This window comes from Lagopus muta, chromosome 3 (assembly GCF_023343835.1).
Source record: "Lagopus muta isolate bLagMut1 chromosome 3, bLagMut1 primary, whole genome shotgun sequence".
NCBI lineage: Eukaryota > Metazoa > Chordata > Aves > Galliformes > Phasianidae > Lagopus > Lagopus muta.
Genome location: NC_064435.1, coordinates 62,779,083 through 62,800,797, shown reverse-complemented (window position 1 = coordinate 62,800,797; position 21,715 = coordinate 62,779,083). Strand labels below are relative to the sequence as shown.

Sequence of the window (21,715 nt, the reverse complement as noted above, 5' to 3'; positions counted from 1 at the left end):
GCCAGGTAATTCATGCTCTTACCATAGTCAGTGCATCCATTGGAAAGTTGTCTAAGCTTTGAAGGAAGCAGACTTGTAGCTCCTGTCCTTGCTAAGCATTACCATACAGATGCCTCAGTAGCCGTTACTGGGCTTGTACTTCTCACGCATCTGCCGTGGAAAGGGCAGAGTTAATAAACAGAGCTTTGAGTGTTACCTACTCCTGTTACTTCCATAGTTTTGTTTGTGTCTTCATGTGTGTATGTGAAATATGAGCAAGAAGAGCAATGAGGAAGAGGGTGCTTTTAGGTTTGTTAGCAAGTTTTATCGCAGTAGTTCACTGCTGACTTGTAGACCACATCTTGGGAAGCACCCTTGTGAAAAAATGATGTCCCCTCAGCTGGATTTGAAGGAAACCCAAGATCTGGTTGATCTATTCTGGTCCACCAGAGAGAGCAAGAGACCAGAGTGTGTTTTTCAAACCCACTGTTTGCTCATAGGCCTAGGTCCCTGCCCAGTGCCATATCCATTGAATATCTGAAAGGCTGCTCATGTGCTTGGCTACACTCAAAGCCTTCCACTCAGCAGAGCAGTCTTAACATTTCCTTAAGGTTGTCCTCATTTGGTAAAACACTTAAACACACACTTTGCTCATAAGACCCACTGATGGCAGTTAGAGTCTGTTTTCGTAGATGGGGACCTTTTCATTTATAAACCATTTCTAATGGCCATCCCATAGATGCATATGAGTATGTATGCAAGTGAACATGCCGTTGAGCCCAGTAGTTCCTTCTGGTTGAAAACTGCTCATGTGCATAATATTTGCCAGATTTCAGCCTTGTTTTATAGCTAATTTCAAAATTAAATGAAATGTTTATTCTCCAGAAGGGAAATTTTGCTGCAGAAATGTGCATTAAGCAGTTGGAGCATAAAGGGTTTTAATATCTGAACATCATTAAATGAATTGTTTTATCATTTGCAGAGGATTCATTGCTTTCTAAGAGGCCTTTTGTCAAATTAGCATTTTGCAAACTAAGCTAATCATCTCTGTTCCTGTTTATAATTCTCCCACTACAAATATTTATACATTATAATTTGTCCTTTTGCCTCCCTGCCCGTCTGAGCATAAGCACATTAAAATTTTTCTGACATGCCTTTCCTTTCAGAAAAGCTCTACAGAATAAAATAGAAAATTATAATCTCTTCATAGCTGTGTCTGTGTAGGCCATTGCACAGAGTGAGCAGAGCCAGCAGGGGAGATGAGGGGCTGTGTCATGTGCCATGCAGGATCACATCTGCTGGCGCTGTGTTGGTTGGCCAAGCAAGCCACCTCCTGCATCAGGGTAGCCAGAGAGTAGGCTGTAGCTTTTGGCATCACACCATACATCCTGTGAACAACATTTTGCACCATGCCAGGCATTACCAAGCAGCACAAGAAAATTAAGCTTTACTTGGTGTAGAGGGCGACGTGGGTGGCATTCACAATGGGGCCAGCAGGAGGCTGCCCTGTGCTTGTCCCACCCAGCTGACCTCTGTCTTCCCTGTGCTTCTCGTTTCCAGGCGTTTACAATTCAGGGGCAGTATGCCATCCCTCATCCAGACGTGAGTCCAGCACATGTAAATTACTCCCTTTTTCTTCCTCACCTTTTCGTTTGTTCCGGGCAATATTTACTTTCTACTGCTAGCAATGGAGTTAACATGGACTAAGGACACGTGTCCCTAATGACATACGTTATAGCCGTACATTATAGTTCAGTTGCATCTCTTATCTTGTGTAATACTTACTAGAAAGTACAATGGCCCAGGAACAAATCACAGTTATCTCAGTCTTCTTTGCATGTGATAAATCTGAACTCTTTTAATATGTAATTCTACAGTAATTAGTTAATATTAACAATAGCTGCTACATGTAATAACAGTAGAGATGTCATTTATAACCAATTTGGGGTTTTTGTTGTTTCGTTTTCTTTTGTTGTTTTTTTTTTCTCTGCAGTAGATCAGAATGAATGATTAAACTTTTTTTTTTTTTTAATATAATTTTAATTAATCCAATTTTAGAACATGTAAGACGGTTTCTCTGCTCTGAAATAATTCCATTTGATTGGTTAGTTCTAATTTCCCATCCTGCCCTGCAGTTGACCAAGCTTCACCAGTTGGCTATGCAGCATCCCCCCTTTACTCCCCTTGGGCAGACCACCCCTGGTTTCCCTGGTACGTACCCATGACCTCCTGGGGATGTCCTTCTTCTTAACAGCTTTGTTTCCCGTGGTCATTACATCATTTTAATAACAAATGTGGTCAATGACCAATGATCCTTCTGTTTTGACACATTAATCTTTGTTGTTCCCTCCCTTTCCTCTATTACAGTTCCTTTCATCACTACTAAGATTTGCTTTGTTTGTTATGTTTATTTAATCAAACCCACTCCATTTGTGCCACTGGCTAAAAATCCTGAGTTATTTCAATCCTTATAAAGTTATTGTGGACCATACAGTATCTACCAGTTGACACTGAGTGAAGCACTTGGACATATGTCCTGCCAAATATCCAGTTTGTTAGCATCTTTTGTAAACCAAAAAATACAAGAAAATAGCATGTAATGGCAGTATAGAAATTTAGATTAAAGAAATTACTGCATGCTAAAACTGGAGCTCATCATAGAGCCAGACTTCTTAAGACCATCACTAATAGTCACTGCTGGGACAAGTGCCTCATGTCCTACTAGAGCAAATGACTGCTTACAAACTGCAGTGGAAATTCAACTCACTTAAGAAATGTGAAATTCAGCCTGTGTTGATTAAAGTGCATGAGCTGATAACAAATTATTTACTCAAGAGAAAGAACTCATATCAAGAGAGAAGTCGAGTCAATTAACCATACAATAAATTATTTTTTCTATACTTCACTAGATTGGAGCTTGGCATCAAAAATTTCACAGAATAAACTGGTACATGCTTGGTATGGCAAATAACATTTTATCACATACATCAAATTTTGTGAGCAACTTGACTGTGTTATAGTCAACATCAAATAACTATATACAATTCTTAGTAGAATGTAAACTCAAGTAAACTGTAGATGAGTTGCTGTTTTCTAAACAGCTCCTTTTCCACAATTTCTAGTTGGAAATGAGTATTTTGGCATGTCTTCAGAGATGATAAGGAACAAATCAAGACAGCGCCCCAAGGAAATAAATTTAAAAATAAATGAGAAGGGGAGAGAAATGACATCCAAAATACATTTTTGTTTTTCTATGGTGTATCTGATAAAATATCTGCAAGTAACACTGAATGGCTTTTCCCAGCTTTCTGTGTTCCTCATTCTTGTCATTAACATGCTGCTCCTTAATCTTTTCCTGGTTGTACTCATGAGATATATGTTCCTATAATGTTACCGTGTGTTAGAGCAGTAATTCCATTTCTCCTTTTTCCTTTTGTCCACCCAATTTAAAAACAAATGTATGCAACTTACATTATTTGGTACTTTTCCCTTCCAAAATGACCCTTCCCAACATTCTTCAGCAACTAATCCCTCATTAATTTCCAAATTCTTTTAGGTTAATTTCCTCATCATTATTTTATTATTATTATTATTTTTAATTTTCATGACGATGTATTTGGTTCAACTACTTTTTCTGTTTGAGTTCCACTCTAATTTTCTGTATTCTACAACACTGGGTAGAGAGGTCAAATTTCAGTCATCTGTTAATTTCTGAATCAGTGTATTTATGATGAGCTTCAGAAATGATTTGTAGGTGAAACCCTCCATTTTCTAAAGGATTTGTATGACTCTGTGGAATCATGTGACATTTGTTGTTTTGGTGGGTTAAAGGTTAATTAAAATAAGACTCTTTAAAAGCGAGTCCAACCCTCTTGAGTTTTGCATCTTCTTTCATTTCTGTTTCGCTAGCACTTCTCTACTTTTCTTTGCTCTTCTGGTTTTTTTTGTTGGTATGTTTCCTCCTCTATAATATTGCTTGTTGGCTTGTTGTGTCTTACCCTGTTTGCAAGCAACTGGCATAACATTTTCTGTCTGTTCCCCACATAGGACTGGATGCCACTTCTCCAACCAGTTCCCATGAACTTACTATTCCCAATGATGTAAGTGGATCCATAGTCAGTACTGCTTTCTCTTCTTGGTCTCCTCTGCCACTGGGGGGAATTCTGGCATCGTGGGTGATTTGCAACACTAGTCCTCAGAAACAACCTGGGGTTTGGTTTTGAAGGGAGGGAAGTGCCATAGGTTACTGACATGCCGACAGCAGTAGTGAAAGTGGCCCTCCCATCTCATGTCACACCTCCAGTGCTGCTGGCTTAGTTCCACAGTGGCATCCACGCCATGGTGTTTCACCCATTTCCTCAAAGCCTGGCTGTCTGCTGCTTTTAGTGAAAAGCAGACATGGTCTGAGACACATACCATGTCATGCGTGACCCTAGCAGAGGGGCTGAAGAGTGTCAGAAATTGCTCAGACCCCATCTGCTGTGGGTTGGCTGGAGACCACCATACCACAGTGGTGGAATGGAGCTGGTCTGCACCAGAGACTGTGCTTACCCCAGGCGGAGTATTTCCCCTGCAAGAAGTTATGTAAAGGTGCAAACCAAATGTTGGGTAGATAGAGGTACAGTACAAGCATTTAGCCGAGAACAGGGGCTCCAGAACTCTGCACTGGCTGTGACAGACAGATCTGGTCTCCTGGGCAGTACAGAGCTAATCCTCAAGCAGCTGCTCTAACTGCCCAGCTGATGCTCTGTGCATCATGCAAATATGCCTTCAAGTTTTATTCTCTTTCATCAGCAAAGGGATTTTTTTGAGTTTGCATTACAAATGAGTCACCTGAAAAATGGACAGTTTCCCCTCCACTAAAAAGAGCTTTCAAGTATGAGTGGGAACATAAATAGCAATTATATTTTTCAAGAGACACTTACAATATTCTATAAGCCCTATTAAACTCGGTGGCAATGATTTACAGTAAGAAAAAAAAGATACAGAACAACAAAGAAGAAGCAAAGGTAAATCTTTATTTTATGAGCACAGTGATTTTGTAAGCTTTATGTGACTTAAAGGCTGTCCTGCTGATCTGTCAGTAGTTTATAACCCAATTTACTGTAAGTTGAGGATTTTATGAGAGCGTGGCACTTATCCTTACAAAGCAAGTTTTTGTAATCTGACTTTCAGGCAATTTTTGTTCTTGCCCCTGATGATGTAAAGCTGAGGTTACTCTTCTGACTTCACTTCTTCAGGGTTCCTATCAGACAGAGAGGGAAACAGCTGGCCTCATGTGCTGTAGCGCACTAGAAGAGGAAAAAAAATGATCTGTTTCTGAGGAGGAGCTATGAAATGCCGTGGCTCAGCACTGTTCTCTCAGAAGCAAATACACATCCATGTGTTGTTTCTAATAGGAAATTTGTTGAGCTTCACAGCATGTGCCTTGTTGTTGCTAAAGGAGGAAAACCACAGCCAATGTGGGGTTGTGCTTATAAACAGCCTGCAGACAGTGAAAGGATGTTATTGCATTGGTTCAGATGGGAGAGGCAGCAGCAGTTGTGCAGGAAACCATGCACTGGTAATTTGACTTCACTTGCCCAACCAACATCTCTTAGTCCTGTTTTGGTCAGAAACCTCCCTCATTTTATGCATGCAGGCCTGCAGAAGTCCAGCACAGGTGAGAACAGCATGTGGCTTGCAAATATCCACTTGTTCTACAGTTGCCACTGCACCTACATATGTGTTACACCTATTTTTTAAAAACAAGATAATGATAAATACAAAAAACCAAAGCCCCAGTATGAATCTGGTGGAAGAAAATCAAGTGTGAAGAGAATGAGGAGCTCAGACTTGAGGTGTGTTCTGCACAAGCCTCTGTGTGAGGTAGTATAATAGTGGTTGTCCTTTAGGGAGCAGGAGGGATGACATCACTGCTGGGCACAGATATCAGATTTCACAACATTGTGTAATCCAATCCCCAAAATGGCCATTGAAAGTAAATGAATAAACCAATAATAATAATATAAAATCCACCTCATTAGAAGTTATGTGTAATTCCCTTATATATGTGGGAGACAGGCAGAAGCAAGTAGCAGGAAACCTTCACCCTTGGAAAACACAAACATTTAAAAAAAAACAGTAAATCTGGTCAATATTCCATATAAACAGACATGCAAATCCATCCAAGCTGGATAAAGCAACCTGAAGAACTGTTCCTATCACCAGTGGAGTCAGAAATCCTTCCTTCCAGTAGTCTGAGAGGGGCCAAGCATGCAAAGTGCTCTTGGAGAAGTCCCCAGGGAAACCTAGCCCCCAGAGAGCCCCCATGGTGCCTTCTCTTCCTCCTCCTCTGATAGTCTCTGGGACACCGAGTTCTCATCTCCACAGATCTCAATTCAGCTCCTGGAGTAGGATTGGTGGCAGCTGTAAAGAGGACACAAGGGCAGCATCTGACCATGCTGTGACATGCAGCCCCAAATTGGGTAATGCCTCTTCCAGAAGAGTCCTGAGGACTTTGGATATTCACTTAAATCCATCCCTGACTCAGAAGTTTTCAGAAGGATTTGAAAGCAACAGTTGAGGGAAGACTTAACAGTCTGTACAAGATACTCTGAAGAAGATGCAGTGGTACTATGAGTAAAAGCCTTTCCATCAAAGCTGAGGGACCTGGCCGATGCCAAGCAGTAGAAGCTGCTTCCTTTTAACCAGTGCTAGACTCATAATAAGAAAGAAAAGATGCCAGAATTAAACAAGTACGTGGAAGCTCAACACTTCTTCTGTGACAGACCTACAACACTGGGCTTTGGTTTAAAAAACAAAAACAAAAAAACCAAGAACTTGAAGTCTGAGTTCTCCCTGTGCAGTGTAGCAGCGTGATGAATATGGAGGAGCAAACCAGTAGGAAAAACCCAGCAGCAAGCTGGGTTGTTAGGCCCAATCAGTGAGCTTAGCATTTTGGCAGGGGGAAGACGTATGCTTAGCATATTTACTTAGCATGGGAAAATAATATGGAAGAGAGAGGCCTACATCTCTGCTGACATGGCAAGTCAGGGGAAACTCCACCAGCACCAAGAAGCCGGGGAGGGGGAACCAGAGCAGACCTTCCTCCAGTCCCTTCTTGTAAGAGCCCAGACTCTGGATTTGATTCTGTTGCTGCTGGTACCAGCAGAATTTTACTAAAAGACAAAACAAAACCAAAAAAAGGCAAATAGCAGCATCTATGTTTTAGGATTTGTTTTTTTGTTTATTTGGTTTTTTTGATGGGTATGAGAAGAAATGAGGTACGCTGAGGTAGGTGAAGGTGGATGAGACATGGTAGTGGAGCAGTAGGAAAGGGAACCGTCCTTCACTGATGTTTACAGTACAAGAAGGAGAGAACATCAACAGATATTTTGATTTTTAAGGGCAAATGATGATACTGACGGACAACAAATGCTGCAAAGCAGAAACAGATTCATTGGGAACTTGTCAGGCACATGGACTATTGAGCATGAAGTCAGAGATGCCATCTGCTGTTCAGGTGATGCATAAGCCATATGCAGAATGAGAATTTCGGATACTGATGAAAGCTTTGCTTTATTCCTCGTGCTGGTTTTAGGCTTCTTCTGCAAACACGTGCAGGTTGCAGGGCTGGGTGCCTTTCTGATCTTAGCCATTCTGCTTCGTCCTTGAGGGAGTTAAAATCTGTACACCTGCACACATATGCACACATGTTCTCCAAGCACTCTGACCTGCTGTACATGTTCCTGTTCAGTGCAGGGGAGTTGGACTAAGTGGCCCTTCAAGGTCCCTTCCAACTCTTAACAGTTCTGTGATCTGATGGCTGTACGTACATAAAAGTTTTGTGTATTTATATGCTTGTGTATGTTTCTAAGATGAGTGTGCATACTATGTACCTTAAGCATTGTATGGGAACTGCTGAATCGTGGCCTGAACCTCTGATTGATCACCTGAGGTGAGCAATGAGTCAGCCAGAGGAGCACAGGTGAAGGCAATTCAGCTGTGTTGCTGGAAGGGGTGGAGCCTGGCTCCATCTCTCCTAGACCCATTTAAGAGCTGACTACCAGTGAGGAAGGATCTCTTTCTGGAGATCCACTCCTTTGGAGTTCTATAGTGAGCCCAGGACACAGGTAAGCATTTTATCTATTCTCTTTCTGTATAATAGCCTGCTTAGCCAAACTTTCTGGTATATTTCATAATAATAACAAGTATATTCATTGATTATACAAGCATATGCATAAATTTATAATATAGTACGCAGTAAGCTTTGTATAGCCCATGGGAAGCTCAGTTGCTCTCTCTAATGGGCCAGCTTTATCACTATTACTTGCTATGTTGAGCAAGCAGGTAAGCATCAAAAATAATGTAGTGCTGAAAGTTCTGAAGGACTTAACATGTTTAGCAACCTTCATGTTCTTCAACTTTTGTCTGCTAAGCTTGAAGGAACAGTGAATCCACATCTCTGAAATGCAGTATTACGTGCAAAGCGCAGGACAGGCAGCTCTTGTGGTGGGGGACATTTTTGGGACTGAGTAACACAGAGCCTGCTGTACTGCAATAAAAGGGCAGCTGAAGGAAGGAGAAAGGTCAGTCTTGGAAAGGAAGATACACATTTGGATGTGATTTGATGTGGCTTGTCCTCCAGACAGGACAGTGTACATGCTACTATGTAGAGCAGAATCAAAGAATTGCAGCATCAGCTGAGTTGGAAGGGACCCTTAAAAGTCAACTAGTACAACTCCCCTGCAATGAACAGGGATGTCTACAGCAGATCAGGGTGGAATGTCCAGTGCCTGGTAGGTCAAAGCTTCTTCCAGAAGCCATCAGCTCTTGGAGTATTTCATATGCTGCACAAACATGAGCAAGTGGAACAAGGATGCCAGAAGCATTAGTGTGGCAAGGGGATAAATGTATTCTGTGTACTACCTGCAGTCAGGTCACGACTCGTAGAGCATGTTCAAGCAGCTCACTATCACAGAATCAAAGGATGATTTGGAGGAGCTCCAGACTGGACCTACAATGTCACCCTCTTTTTCTTCTTAAGTATAGTTTTAAAGCAGTCTTTAGCAAAGCCTTTAGCAGGCTCCCAGAATCGGCCCAGCACAACAAACACAGACTTGTTGGTGTCTGCATTACAGACAGCTGCCATAACCAGTGTATGAATTAAAAGTGCTCCTTCAGACAACTGCATCATTGTTATCCTGGGGCCGTCTGGACTGAACCCTCCATATCTAACCCAAAGTCATCTACAAGCCTACAGATTCATTCTCCTGACGCAACTGTGTTAGAAGTGCTGCCCAAGGACCTGTTGCACACACAGGTGACAGCCCCTGTGTGACCCAGTGGTGCCTTACCAGAGCTGATGACTGCAGTGTGCTCACCACACACCTGAAGAGCCAGCAGTCCTACACATTCCTTTGTCCTGAACACTACAGGCAATGACAACACCACATGACAACTGGACTTCTTGAAATCCTTCTAAATACATTTTTTTATACCTTTATATATTTTTACGTGTTCTTAAGACCATACAAGTTCTTCGTAGTAAGTAAATTCATCATATTTCTACCCTTCCTCTTCAGACATTTGTGCAGTCTACTTCTTTTGTTCATAGTTAAGACATCATTATAATAGGGACAAGAAGCCTACCCTGCCCTTCATGTCATTTGGCAAGCGTCAGAGGAATCTGAAGATGTTACGATTTGCCTTGCTGGTGCTTAACAGAACCTAAATGTTAATAGGAAGAGCGTTGGATGCAGCAGACAGGTTCTTGAACAGCACTTCAAGCTCATCATCTCAAAGCCAAGTAAAGATAATTCAAAGTTTTTTTTTTTTTTCCTGTCTCCATGCTCCATTCTGCTCCCATAACAGCAAACACTTCTAACCAAATTTGAGTAAATAATAGCTGGGATATGACATATAAATGATTCACAGGAACAGAATTACAGAAATCACCAGGTTTTAACAGATATGAGTGGATCAGGTGCTGTCAGTGTTCCTGTCCAATGGTTCCCTGGCAAAACTTTCTCTGCACTGCTCATACTGATGGCCTACAATGATAACCAAAAGCCCCACCAGCTGGTGTTTGCACTGCTATGTGCTCTTTGGTGCTCATCTCTCCTGCTTCACCTTAACTACCCATGGACCGTGGAGACCAGTGAGAAGAAAGCATAGAAAACAGAAAGGTTCTCAGTAGAGGGATGTGTTCATAAGCAGTGTTTTCCTCCAAGATGACTTGGCTGTTGTCTGCTTATGTTAATGGTGGAGCGGACACAAGGCTCTGTATGGGCACCTGGCAGTAACATGCTGACACAGGTCCTTGGGATGACGATAGAGTTAAATGAGGCCCTTCAGCTTCAACAGGGTGGAAAATCCTGTGTGTGTGCTCCTAAAGCCCATTTTTCCCTCTCCCATATGCTCTTGTGTTCTGTGTCTGTTTTGGCTGCCTTGCTAGCTGCTTTGTCATTCTGTCACTAGGTGTGAAGCAAAGATTAAGGGTTTTTTTTTGTTGTTCTTTTGCTGAAGTGTCTGGACAATGTGAATCTGCTTCTGCCAAGATACTGCAAGTACTGCAGTGACAGAAAGGATAACCCATCGGAAAGAGTAGGAAGGAAAAGCGATCAGCACTACTGGCAGTTCTTTCTGCCAAATGGGCAGCAGCAGCGTCAGCAGTCCCACAGAGCCAAGTTTGCATTTTCTGCAGGTCCTGGGCACTGCAGTGTTGTTAGTCTCCATGCTGCTTTAGCAGAGAACCTCCTCCTTGTCTCTAAGGAAGCCAAAGCATCTCAGCTTCAGTGGCTGGCTCAGTGCCCACATACTCCTTGGGGCTCCCTGTGCTCAGTCTTACAAATCACATCCCCTATCCCTGACTGCGCTGCACTGCTCATTTGTAGCATTCGGTACTTCTGCAAATTGCATCTCAAGTCCAAAAGCTTGTGACTCCGCCAACCTTCAACAAAGCTATCAGTTGAAGATAATGCCAATGTAATTTTATCCCCCTCCAAAAAAAAAGAAAAAAAAGAGGGATCTGAGGAAACACAGGCTCAGTTTTATTTATGGAGTGTGAGTTCTGTTAAGGTTCTGTAAAGAAATACAGCTAAAAATTACACACGTGTGTGTGTGTGTGTGTGTTTATATATGTACACGCACACTGCTACCAGTCTTTTTCTATGCCTGCTGCTACCTGCAGGTGCTCAGCTGTAAATCCCTTTAATAGTACAGGACAGGCCCATGCATTCCCATGAGCTTTAGGACCAGAAGCATGACTGGAGCTGTGCAGGACTGAGTGGGAGCATAGCAAGGTCTGTCCAGCCCACAGCTCTGCTGGGCTGGCTGCTCTCAGGCTGGGCTGTGCCTTGTATTCATTAGCACTGCAACGCGCGGTCATTTTATGCTGCAGAAGACAGCTAAATGGTCTGATGCTCTCTTGATACTTACCCATGTAGCAGCAAAAACTTGATTTAGAGACATGGGAACGTTGGACTGGTAGAACATGCTAGTGACTCCTTCCAAACAGCACAGTGGAAGTCTTTTTGTTTGATACTGAGGAGTCTTTCGTAAACTCTGTTTTTATCGATACTACAAATTGCAGTGAAGTGGTTTTTGCCTCTGTCCGTGGCACTAATCTCAGTCTTTGTCCCACTCCAGCTAATAGGCTGCATTATTGGCAGACAAGGCAGTAAGATAAATGAAATCAGGCAGATGTCAGGAGCGCAGATCAAGATTGCTAATGCCACAGAAGGCTCTGCAGAACGACAAGTTACAATCACAGGATCCCCCGCAAACATCAGCTTAGCACAGTACCTCATAAATGCAAGGTAAGTTGACTTTGTAAGTGATGATGCTTCCTCAGGATTGCTCTGACTGCTCTCCTGCAAATCTCTGTCCTGGGTAGATCCAGAAAGTTGCTTTGTACTGTCCATTCTGAATAGTACTATTCGATTCCCAAAGAGTTGTGAAGCCTGTATTATTAGAAGTTGTGTTTACTGTTGGTTTACGTGGAAAGCAGCCTTAATATGGTGCAAGTCCAGGTACATTTTGAATGACAAAAGATTAAAAAAAAAAATCTGAATATTCACAATTGCATCCACCTTAAAATATAGGTGGATTAAAAATGGCAATTATAACTTCTTCAGAAGGAAATACTTTTCACAGATGTTTTACTGTCCTAAACGGCAAATTTAATGAAACAGATTGCAAACCAGATTTAATTTACTAGCTGGAAATTGCCACTCAGAGTTGATATTAAACTGACATGTGGTTGCTAAGAAGGCACAGGATTTATTTTTTTCAGAGACAGCACCACAAATTTGTAAAAAGCTTTCCCTAATGAGACAGAATGAGACTATCTGCTTTGCCACTTCTCAGCACCAGAATTAATGACAGCACTGCTGTTTAGCTAAGCCACTGAGACAGCTTAAGTCTCTGTCAAGTTTGATATGATTATTTAGAAATATATTAACACTGATACCGCTTTTATTTGCTATTACACTGAGAAGAAAGTGAAGTGGATATGGTGCTGTCTCACAGAGCTAATTGTAAATTGTGGTTCAAGGCAACAAATGTAAGGAGTAGCTATATGTATTTTATTGCTTTGGGGTTTGGATTTGATTTTGTGTTATTTTATTTTCTAAAAATACTTCGTTACAAATTGAGTGCTGTGTTTAATGATGTTTGCTGTTAAGGTAGAAGAAAAGTATGTCATTTATATACAGAGCTGTGGTCGTGGTAGGGCTCCTCTATGGTCCAACCTCCTCTACACCTCAGTTCTGCACTGCAACCGCAGGCACTGTAATGAAGGAACAGAATGTTTGTGCAGCTCTGTATTACAGCAAACAAAACTATTACTTTTCATAGTTCAATTTGGAAAGTTTCCTAGAGAAAGACGTATTTAGGAGTGGCATCATGAAGCCTAAGATAAGGTGTTTCCAAGCGCCTAAATCAACCTACAGTTCTTTTGATTGATATTCTTTATAGCAAATATAAGTCACTTCCGTAAGCCCTGTAATCAAATAAAAATGTGTTCCCTCCTTTAACCCTTAAGGATATGTTCTTCTCTTGGTGTTCAGGGATTCCCCACACATCGAGACGAGAATAGACCCCTTCATTTTTAGTTGCACAAACACCATATGGCATGCACCTGGATCTCAGAAGATAACAATTTAAGATCTTCAAGACAGCTAAAGCATGCAAATAAAATAATGCACTTATTTATGGAGTTGCAGTGAGCTGCTCACCAGAGACAGAAACTCTAGTGAACAAACCTCTCTTTGACTCACTTTAGAAAAGCCTGTGAACTCTCACAATTCCGTTTAATTACTGCTTAACAAATCTTTTGATGGAATGAGATATATGTGGGGTCTTTTAAGATACTTTTGCAAAGAAGAAAACTTCTCAGCAGTCATACACATGGATGCTCTATCTATACCCTGTGAAACCAGAAAGTATTTTCTTCCTGTTGGCTTTCTAGAAAGTCATTTGTTACCATCATCTACAATAAACCATCATATATTATTATGTACCATATGTTGAAACTGTATTTAGATGAAGCAACTTCATTTGTAAATGAAGACTCTTAAAGTAATGTATAATAAATTAAGTTCTAAGGTGACATAGGACATTAAGGTGGCTTTTTCATTTAAAAAGTTACATTGCTCCAGATTTCTCTTCTCCCAAGAGAAATGTCTGCCCAGTGAGGTGCCACCGCAGCCACAGCACTGGCCAGCAATACAGTTAACAAGATATAGTTTGAGATGTCAAGAAAAAGAAAAAGAAAATAAATATATATATATATAATATAAAATAATAAATAAAAGCCATATAAACATTCAGGGTAAGATGGACTTTTCTTTCTACTCTTCCCCCCAAGATCCAAAATTCTCATAGATTTGGTTTCCAGGGACAGTATTTCTGCATAGATAATGTCTCACAGCAGCATGGGATGTGAAAAACCTATCCAATGTATTCCTCTAACTGTGTGTATCTCTAGCCAAAGTTGCCATCTATATAGCAATTTATCAGGTTGTTTTAGGCATATTATTGCAATCTGGTGTTGAATGTGTACATAAGATTAAGTACTCTAAATTACAGATATATAAGTACATTGATACAGTATCAAGACAGAGATTTAATTCTTTAAGTATTGTTTTCGTTCTTTGTTGACTATCCAAGGGTTGAACTCTGTATTAGCAGAATTTGTCCCAGCTTGTTTGCAGTAGAAATGTCTTTTTTTCTTGTAAAATCTTCTGTCTCTTAACTGGTAACCGTTGTAGTAACTGGATTTTCATTATCCAATTACATCTTCTAGCTTTTATTAAGAATGAACCACAGCTTAGGTTTCCTATGTAATATTTGACTTTGGGGTGTAAGTGACCTGTAGCCAGCAGCACTTTCTTCTTGTTGAAGAGCAGTTTCCTGAAGATGTTTTTCACTTCCGTTTTGATGAAAGAGTCATTCACAGAACAGAACCAACAAAGGCAATCTCGAGCTTTATTCCTTCTGTACGCTAGTCGGGCAATGCAAGACGTGGCCTTCAATGTATGTATTTGTAAGTGTAGCTCTTCAAAGTGGAAAATTGGCATAATGAAATTCTGTATTGAGTCTGCTCATCAGCTTCCTTATTCAATTCTGTTGTATGTATAACCAATTTGGGAAACTTCAGCTGTCATAAGAGAGCTGAAAGCCAACCTGCTGTACTTTCACCTCACTCGTTACCACCAGAAATAAAGGTGAAGTAATGCCAATTAGTGCTTCTGTTGTACCTGTGCAAGTACACCAGGCAGGGAGTCTGGGTGTCTCAACACCACTGCTAAGCCTGTGAGATCTGTTATCTGTGTTGGTGCAGGGCAGTGAGTTCAGCCTCAAATTCTATCCACACAGCAGTAGAAATTCTTTATTTTTAAATACAAGGCAGGCAAATCCAGAAACAGTGAGTACGGCATTTTCTTTCTGTATGCCTCCCTCCCAAAATCACACGATTTTAGAATTGTTAAAAAAAACCTGAACTGCATAAACAACTAAGGCATTGCCATGTAACTCCTCCATGGAGTTGGATTGGATTCACTGTTTCAGTGCTAAAAATAATCGTTCTTGATATAAATCCCACTGTGCAAGTAGATTGCAAGCAGCACTTCTGGCAGTGCAAGGATGCTGTTCTCCCTGCAAAGAGTGATTCTATTGTTAAGTTTAGGAGAAAAGGTGCTCATCCACGAGGCAGATAAACATCACAGAACAGAGGGCAAGAAAACCTAAGTTTTACATTCCACAAGCAGGTCTACATTTCACACATTACCTTCCTCCATCCCAACCCATCAGATAAAATGTTTTTCAACTTCCCAGCAAAAGTATCTGATGAACTAGTATCACAAGAGCCCTTTTCTTTTGAGGGAGGAGTGTAGTACTCAAACATTTCCCTCTCCTCCACTCTCCTTTCTCCAGCTCAGATCAGAATTAGGTATCCTTTAACCTCACCTTTAGCAGCAGTGCTTTGGGAAGCAACATCACTGCCCATTTAGTGATCATTTATTGCTTTTGTGCTTACCATCACACTAAAAGGGGTCATGCCTTCTGGTTGTTACTTTCTCTGGCCATGAGAAGACTGGGGCTGTTCCTCACAGCTGCACATAAATCTCAAATGAGAAAATGCAAGGTTATCCCATGCCTGGCATAGAGCAACCATTCCCCTCTGCTGCTTGGGTGAGGAGCTGGGCTACTGCTACTGACTGACCCCCTTAGCTGGGAAGTTTCCCCGAGACCCAATGAGACTTGATAATAAGTGGCAGGTACCCTGCCAGGCAGCCCTCTCTGTGGTGGCTCACTCTGCTGCCATATGTATAATGGGAGCCTGTAATGATTTGCTAACCCATAGTCCCATTTATGTTAGGCAGTAACACCTCCCAGGTGATTACATGCAAAACACATACCAAAATTAGCATTTCCGGATTGTTTGCTGATCCCAAAGCACAGTGCACAAGCTGTTAACAGACACATATCAAAGTAAAGATTTAACTAGATAAACATTTTGTCATGCAAAGGAAACAAATGAAAAAAAACCACAAAAACCAATGTGCTCTTGGAATTACTATATTTCAATGTGTAAAAAAAGCAGAGAAAAGTCTAAGCATACAGGCCTTCTGGCCTTCCAGTGAGTGGTCTTAATTATGGTGAAATGAATGTTGTTTTATACCTACAAGCTCCAAAGAGCCGTTCACTTCATTGGAGTAAGAGGTTGGGTCACTCTGAATTGCCTTGTGCTCTCTGGGTCTGTGTGATGTTTATGTTATGTTGTATCAATGTAGTACTTTGTCTGTCAGCCGTTGGGTGATGTTAACTGTAATCGTTGTGATGAGCTCAGAATGGATACCACTGCTGTGGAAGCCGGGGTGTTGTTCCAGTCTTCCTTTTTTTTTTTTCTAATTTCCTTATAATTAGATTGCATAAATATTTTGTTGTGATTTGGGAAAAAAAAAAAACAAAAAAAAAGTCCAGGGGAAGTACAATCCTAAGTGAACATACTGTCTGATCAGGTTTGTTTTATATGAAAAATGCACACTGACCTCACAGGAAACTAAATGAGACTAACTTTGTGAAACAAGAACTTGACACCTTACACGGGAAGAGCAAACCATTGCTTAACAGCCTCTCATCCTAGCAAAATGACCAAGGGTACTATTTCTGTCACAAAATTGACCAATTGAAAAAATTACCAAAACCCCCCGTGTCCCATTTTCAAAACTACTGTAAGATTTTGGAAAGCAAAATTCACTACATCAGTGCTGGGGAGTAAACTTCATAGTTCTTTTAAGTTTACTTTTAAGTTCTGTTTTTTCCATCTTTTTGCCATTACCTGCATTCCTTAGATTTCTTTTCTCACGTGTAAAATAAACTAGCCAAACCCTCAACCCTTTTTTTCTTTCTGAAAGAACTTACTTTAGAGTCTCAGTAACGTTTTCACCATCGAGTCATGAAAAACCCTTTTGTTATTTCTCTTCTTTAACACATAACATGTTCCTCCTTTGACCCTCATTTTCCCTTTTTTCTCTCTTTTCCCTCTCCCTCCCACACCTCCGACCCCTCGCCCACCTATCTAACCCCCGCCCCTTCGTGGTTGCTCTCCCCCGTCCGTCCATCTGTCCATCCCTCCCTCCCTCCCTCCCCACCGCCCTGGCTGGACCCTCCCAACCTGTTTGTTCCTCTTCCTCTCTTCGTTTGCAGCTTAGAGATGGCTAAAGTCAGCACCCAGACCGCTTCCGTCACGACCCCTGTTGACCTCAACATGAACCTCTCTCAGTCTGCCACCCCTACCTCCACCCCCACCTCCATGGCCGTGCTGGCGGCCGCCTCCGCCGTTACCGTCAGTACCCCCCCCTCCCCTACCAACTCTGCCAACCACCCACTATGCCGTTCCTGTCTCCAGTCTGCTTGGCATGAAAACTGTCCCACTCCTGGCACTAAATGCCGCGGCTGCCGCGGGGGCCACGGGGAATTTATCCGCTTACACTGCCAAAATTCCTTCGACGAGCGGGGTTAAGAAATCTGACCGCCAGAAGTTTGCTCCATATTGAAGGGATGAGACACAATGCAAGCTCTGCCAGCTCTACCAAGAGTCTGTGGTAGATCCTAGTAATCAAGGAAACAATATGGCATCTTTTTCTTTTCTGTTCAGTTGCTAGTGTTAATGTTGCCACCTCCAACCGTCTTCCACTTGCCATAACGACTAACACCCAGGCGCCCGGCAGCAACTAGTTCCAACAGCTGCGCAGGGCCCTGAAGGCCCCATCATTCCCCTGCCCACAGGGGCAGCAAGCCACGCTTCTGGGGCTGAGACAGACCTGTGAACAATTGGAAGACAATGAGGAAAAAAATATAGTAGCGCCTTAAGCTTTTCTTAGAAATTTTCTCTGGTTCAGGGAACCGTAATTTGGAGAAATAAATGCAGGAAGGGAGAACAGACCCTTTTTTTTTTTTTTTTCTCTTTGACATGCGACTCTTCCAAATTACCAGTAATTGCTCCTGTAGCTGCTTGAGAGCAGGTACACACCAGCCCCCTGCCACCTCCCTACCTACAGGTCCGAAGTGCAGTCCCATGCACGCACCATCCAGCCCCAGCATACATGCTGCAGAACTTGCTGAAACCAGCAGAATAAATCCCGTGACCTTAAGGGTTGCACACTTTGTTCAACCAAAGTTTCGTTCAGTTTTCCCGTAGGTTTCTGTAAAACATTAATTCCTAATAAGGTCTTCAAATTGCACTGTAGTTATCATAGAATGGTTTGGGTTGGAAGGGACCTGTAAGCTCATCCAGTTCCAACCCCCTGCTATAAGCAGGAACACCTCCCTCTAGACCAGGTTGCTCAGAGCCCCATCCAGTCTGGCCTTGAATGCTTCCAGGGAGGAGATATCCACAAGCTCACTGGGCAACCTGTTATTACAGTGTCTCACCACACTCACAGTACAGAATTTCTCTCAAATATCTAATTTAAATCTACCCTCTGCCAGTTTAAAGCCATTTCCCCTCATCCTGTAGCTGTGTATCTAGTGCACATCAAATGACATTCAAAGGTTGCTGCCTAGATAGATAGCATCCCTTCCCAAGAATTACATCCACATTATTTAAGTCAGAAGCCCAATTGCAGCCAAGTTGAAGAGAGCTGGGTGATGTAATGGCTGGTTGCTAGCTGTTGGAACTAGTTTTTAACTGCATTTTCTGTTTGTCCATCCACCTTCATTTTAATTTCTGCTGCATAACTCAGTAACGCAATATTGTTTTCCTCACCACTTCCAAACCCAGAATCCCATTAGCCCGCCACATTCATCCACTTTGCACTCCTTGGACACAAAGCTTTAACAATTGAACTGTATTCAGTGCATTTTAATATAAACTAAAAACACAGTGCAAATGCAATACTTTTTAAAACATGGTATTTCAAAGTGTGTTATTATTATTGTATAGGGCTAAGTACTATTTCAGCATTTTGTGTCATTTCTGTATTTCGTGGGCTTTTCTTCACCTTTAGTACCTTTGCACTAAGTTGTGTCACTGTAACTGTTTGTAGAATTGCCACTGTTACAGGTTGCACTTATCCAGATGGGGTTTTTGGTTGTTTGAGTTGTGTTGGGTTTTTGGTGGGTTTTTTTTGGTTGGATTTTTTTTTTTTAAATATAATTGAAAATAATGTCAAGGTACCTCAGCTATTTCACAGCTCTAGAAAAACGCTGTAAAACTGTTCTGAACTCTTGTAACTGTTCCAATAACTGACATTTGAAAAAAAAAAAAACAAAACCAACACAACCTGTGTGAGAAAACCTGCCTGCATTGAAATGCTGTTCTATGCTGGTTGTACTCAAGTGTTATTTTTTTAATAGTGAGAAGATTTTTTTTTCTTTTTTCTTTTTTTTTTTTCTCTTTTTTTGCATTTTTTTTCCTTTTCCTCATTTTTGTTCCTACATTTTAGGCTGTCATCAGAAGTTACTGGCCTGGGGGCTCTGTAATGTATCTCATCCTGCCCTAGTGCATTAGCCACCAGACAGGACTTTTCCAAAGCCCCATGAGACAATGCTTTTATGGACTAATCTACAGAGGAGTTTCTGCCATTTCTAACTTTCTTATTATTCTGAGACATCAAAAGAAAATACTTCTTTTACTCTTTAAGCAACTGTGCTTCCTAACTCTTGTGTTGCTCCAGTTTTAACACTGTTGTGGGTCATAACATAAAGCAAAGCAAAGCAATTTTCGAGGATTAATTTCCATCGATGTTCATGCTTTGGCTAATCTGTATAAAAGCATGGGCTGTTAGTGTTCTAAAAATCACTGTATTCAGCTAGAGACTTGACAGTAAATTAAATGAGACGTTTTTATAAATAAATTTTTTTCCTGATTTAAAAAAGACGTGGTAGCTTTGTGCATACAACTGTTGTGTTGTTTAAACTTTGTTCTTTGTAACCAAGTTGCTAATTTGTCATTTGAGAAACACTATTTTATGGATTGTCAAACTAAAATCATAGACAAATGGCTTGTTTTCATTAATGATTAAAGGTTTCATATCATCACGCTTCAGGTCCCAGTGCTCATTGGGAAAGAGTGTAACAACTGTGCAATACTGGCAGTACTAGAAAGTGCACTAGCACTTTTGTCCTCAGGAATGACAATTCTGCACATGATTAGAGGGATCCAGACTGTGTCATTAGCATGGCAAGCAGTATTTTCTGCTTTTTTTCTTTTAACAAAGCTGCTCCTGAAGTACTTTTCACACAGCACAGAAGAGACAGAATTTGGCCTCTTGCTACAAGAAGCCACTGCTTTGTATATCTCTCATGTGTTTCCTATGCTTATTTTAAGCTCAGATATTTGGGAAAAGAACAAAACTGGGTACTGCACACAGCACTGTTAAAGCTTTTCAATTTTTCCTATTCCCAGCAGCAGTGTCCAGTGACCGGGCTTCCCAGGAGCAGCCTTCACTAGTCAGGAAAAGAGGCCAGCAGCTGGGAGGTGCATTACAATTTGCATCATTAAAAAGGAGGAATGGAGTACTGGCCCACAGCCTTTCCCATCCTGCCCTGAAATACCTCATGCACCATTCACGTCCCTTAGGATCTGCTGAAGCACTATAAAACAGCCTCAAGTTTTCTGTTCACACAGAAAGATGGGCTTGCTCCAAGTTGTTGCTGCATGCAGCACTTTTGCAGCATTCTTGCCACCTCTCCTTTTTAGGGCCTTGGTAGTCCTTTCAAATGTACCACTTTATGCTGTGCAACCAAAGTTTTTGGCAGCGTGAGTAGCATCCTTAGTGATATGAGCCTAATTCTACAAACAGCATCGTCACTCTAAAATATACACTTACGTCTTTGTACTTACCTTGGGGTTCCCTTCATGGCCCTCGCTGGGCACCTGTGCAGTATAATGTTCTTGTTTGCATTGAAAAATAGGGTGCAAAGAGCAGCAATGGATCTGGGTCTTGATTCGAAGCCACGAACTGTGATATATCCAAGATGTGCATATAGACCTGGAAAGCATAGAAGTTATCAGCTTTTTCAGTAAGATGCAGAAAAAGGGCAGTCTACAGAGGAAGATTGCAGAATGCTTCATTGCGCCCCAGCAAGCAGGAAGCATGACTCAGTGTTCAATTAGCTATTCCAAATCCTAGGCTGCTTTCAACCTGATAAAATTCTATGTATGTTATTACTTCTCAAAATGTAAGTTCTTACTCTTCAAGAGGGTGCTGAAGCTGCTTTTGCAGTGAGGACATCCGTATCTTTCATTTCCGAAATAGCAAGCACTGGCTAGTAAATGGAAAAGGAAAAAAAGGGGAGAGAAAAAAAAAACACACATTATTGCAGCTCAACACAAAGCATGTCAGGACTTTGGTGTGCCAGTGAAGCTGCTAGGCAAAGCTCTGAATTGGCTAGGACAGAACTGAGATTTAAACTAGTTCAGGGGCACATGTGTGTGTTTGGAGGGGATAAGGAGTAAAATGAAGATGTAGATATAGCAAGAAAAAAGGAAATATTTTGAGAGCATTTTGCCAAAAATAACAAAGAAAGAAATATGTTAAGATCTAGGCTGAGTATTGATTTTAATTTAATGATTTTAGCTAGAAAAGATTTCTGAATGGCAAGAAAATGTTCCTGAATAGCTTTGACATACAGAACAGGAAAACAAAACACAAGAAGGTACATCTGGAGGAAAAAAAAAAAAAAGGAATTTCCTAGGCAGAAAATTAAACCATTCATGCCCAAAAGCAGATTAAAAAACCCC

The 21,715-nt window shown here is 41.3% G+C and overlaps 1 protein-coding gene across 6 annotated transcripts in view; it reads left to right on the top strand.

The window, feature by feature from the left end:
- LOC125691354 (poly(rC)-binding protein 3-like) overlaps positions 1-21,715 on the top strand; it is a 470,720-nt gene that overhangs the window by 442,907 nt on the left and 6,098 nt on the right. Inside the window, exons 11-15 of one of the 6 annotated variants that reach the window (XM_048940628.1) lie at positions 1,540-1,596; positions 2,115-2,190; positions 4,027-4,079; positions 11,611-11,780; positions 19,416-20,816. In XM_048940628.1, the coding sequence (XP_048796585.1) occupies positions 1,540-1,596; positions 2,115-2,190; positions 4,027-4,079; positions 11,611-11,780; positions 19,416-19,452 (393 nt within the window). In that variant the 3' untranslated portion in view covers positions 19,453-20,816. Of the gene's footprint in view, positions 1-1,539; positions 1,597-2,114; positions 2,191-4,026; positions 4,080-11,610; positions 11,781-13,006; positions 16,374-19,415; positions 20,817-21,715 lie in introns of those variants that run through there. The other 5 variants (XM_048940629.1, XM_048940626.1, XM_048940625.1 and 2 more) reach the window with 5 other exon arrangements.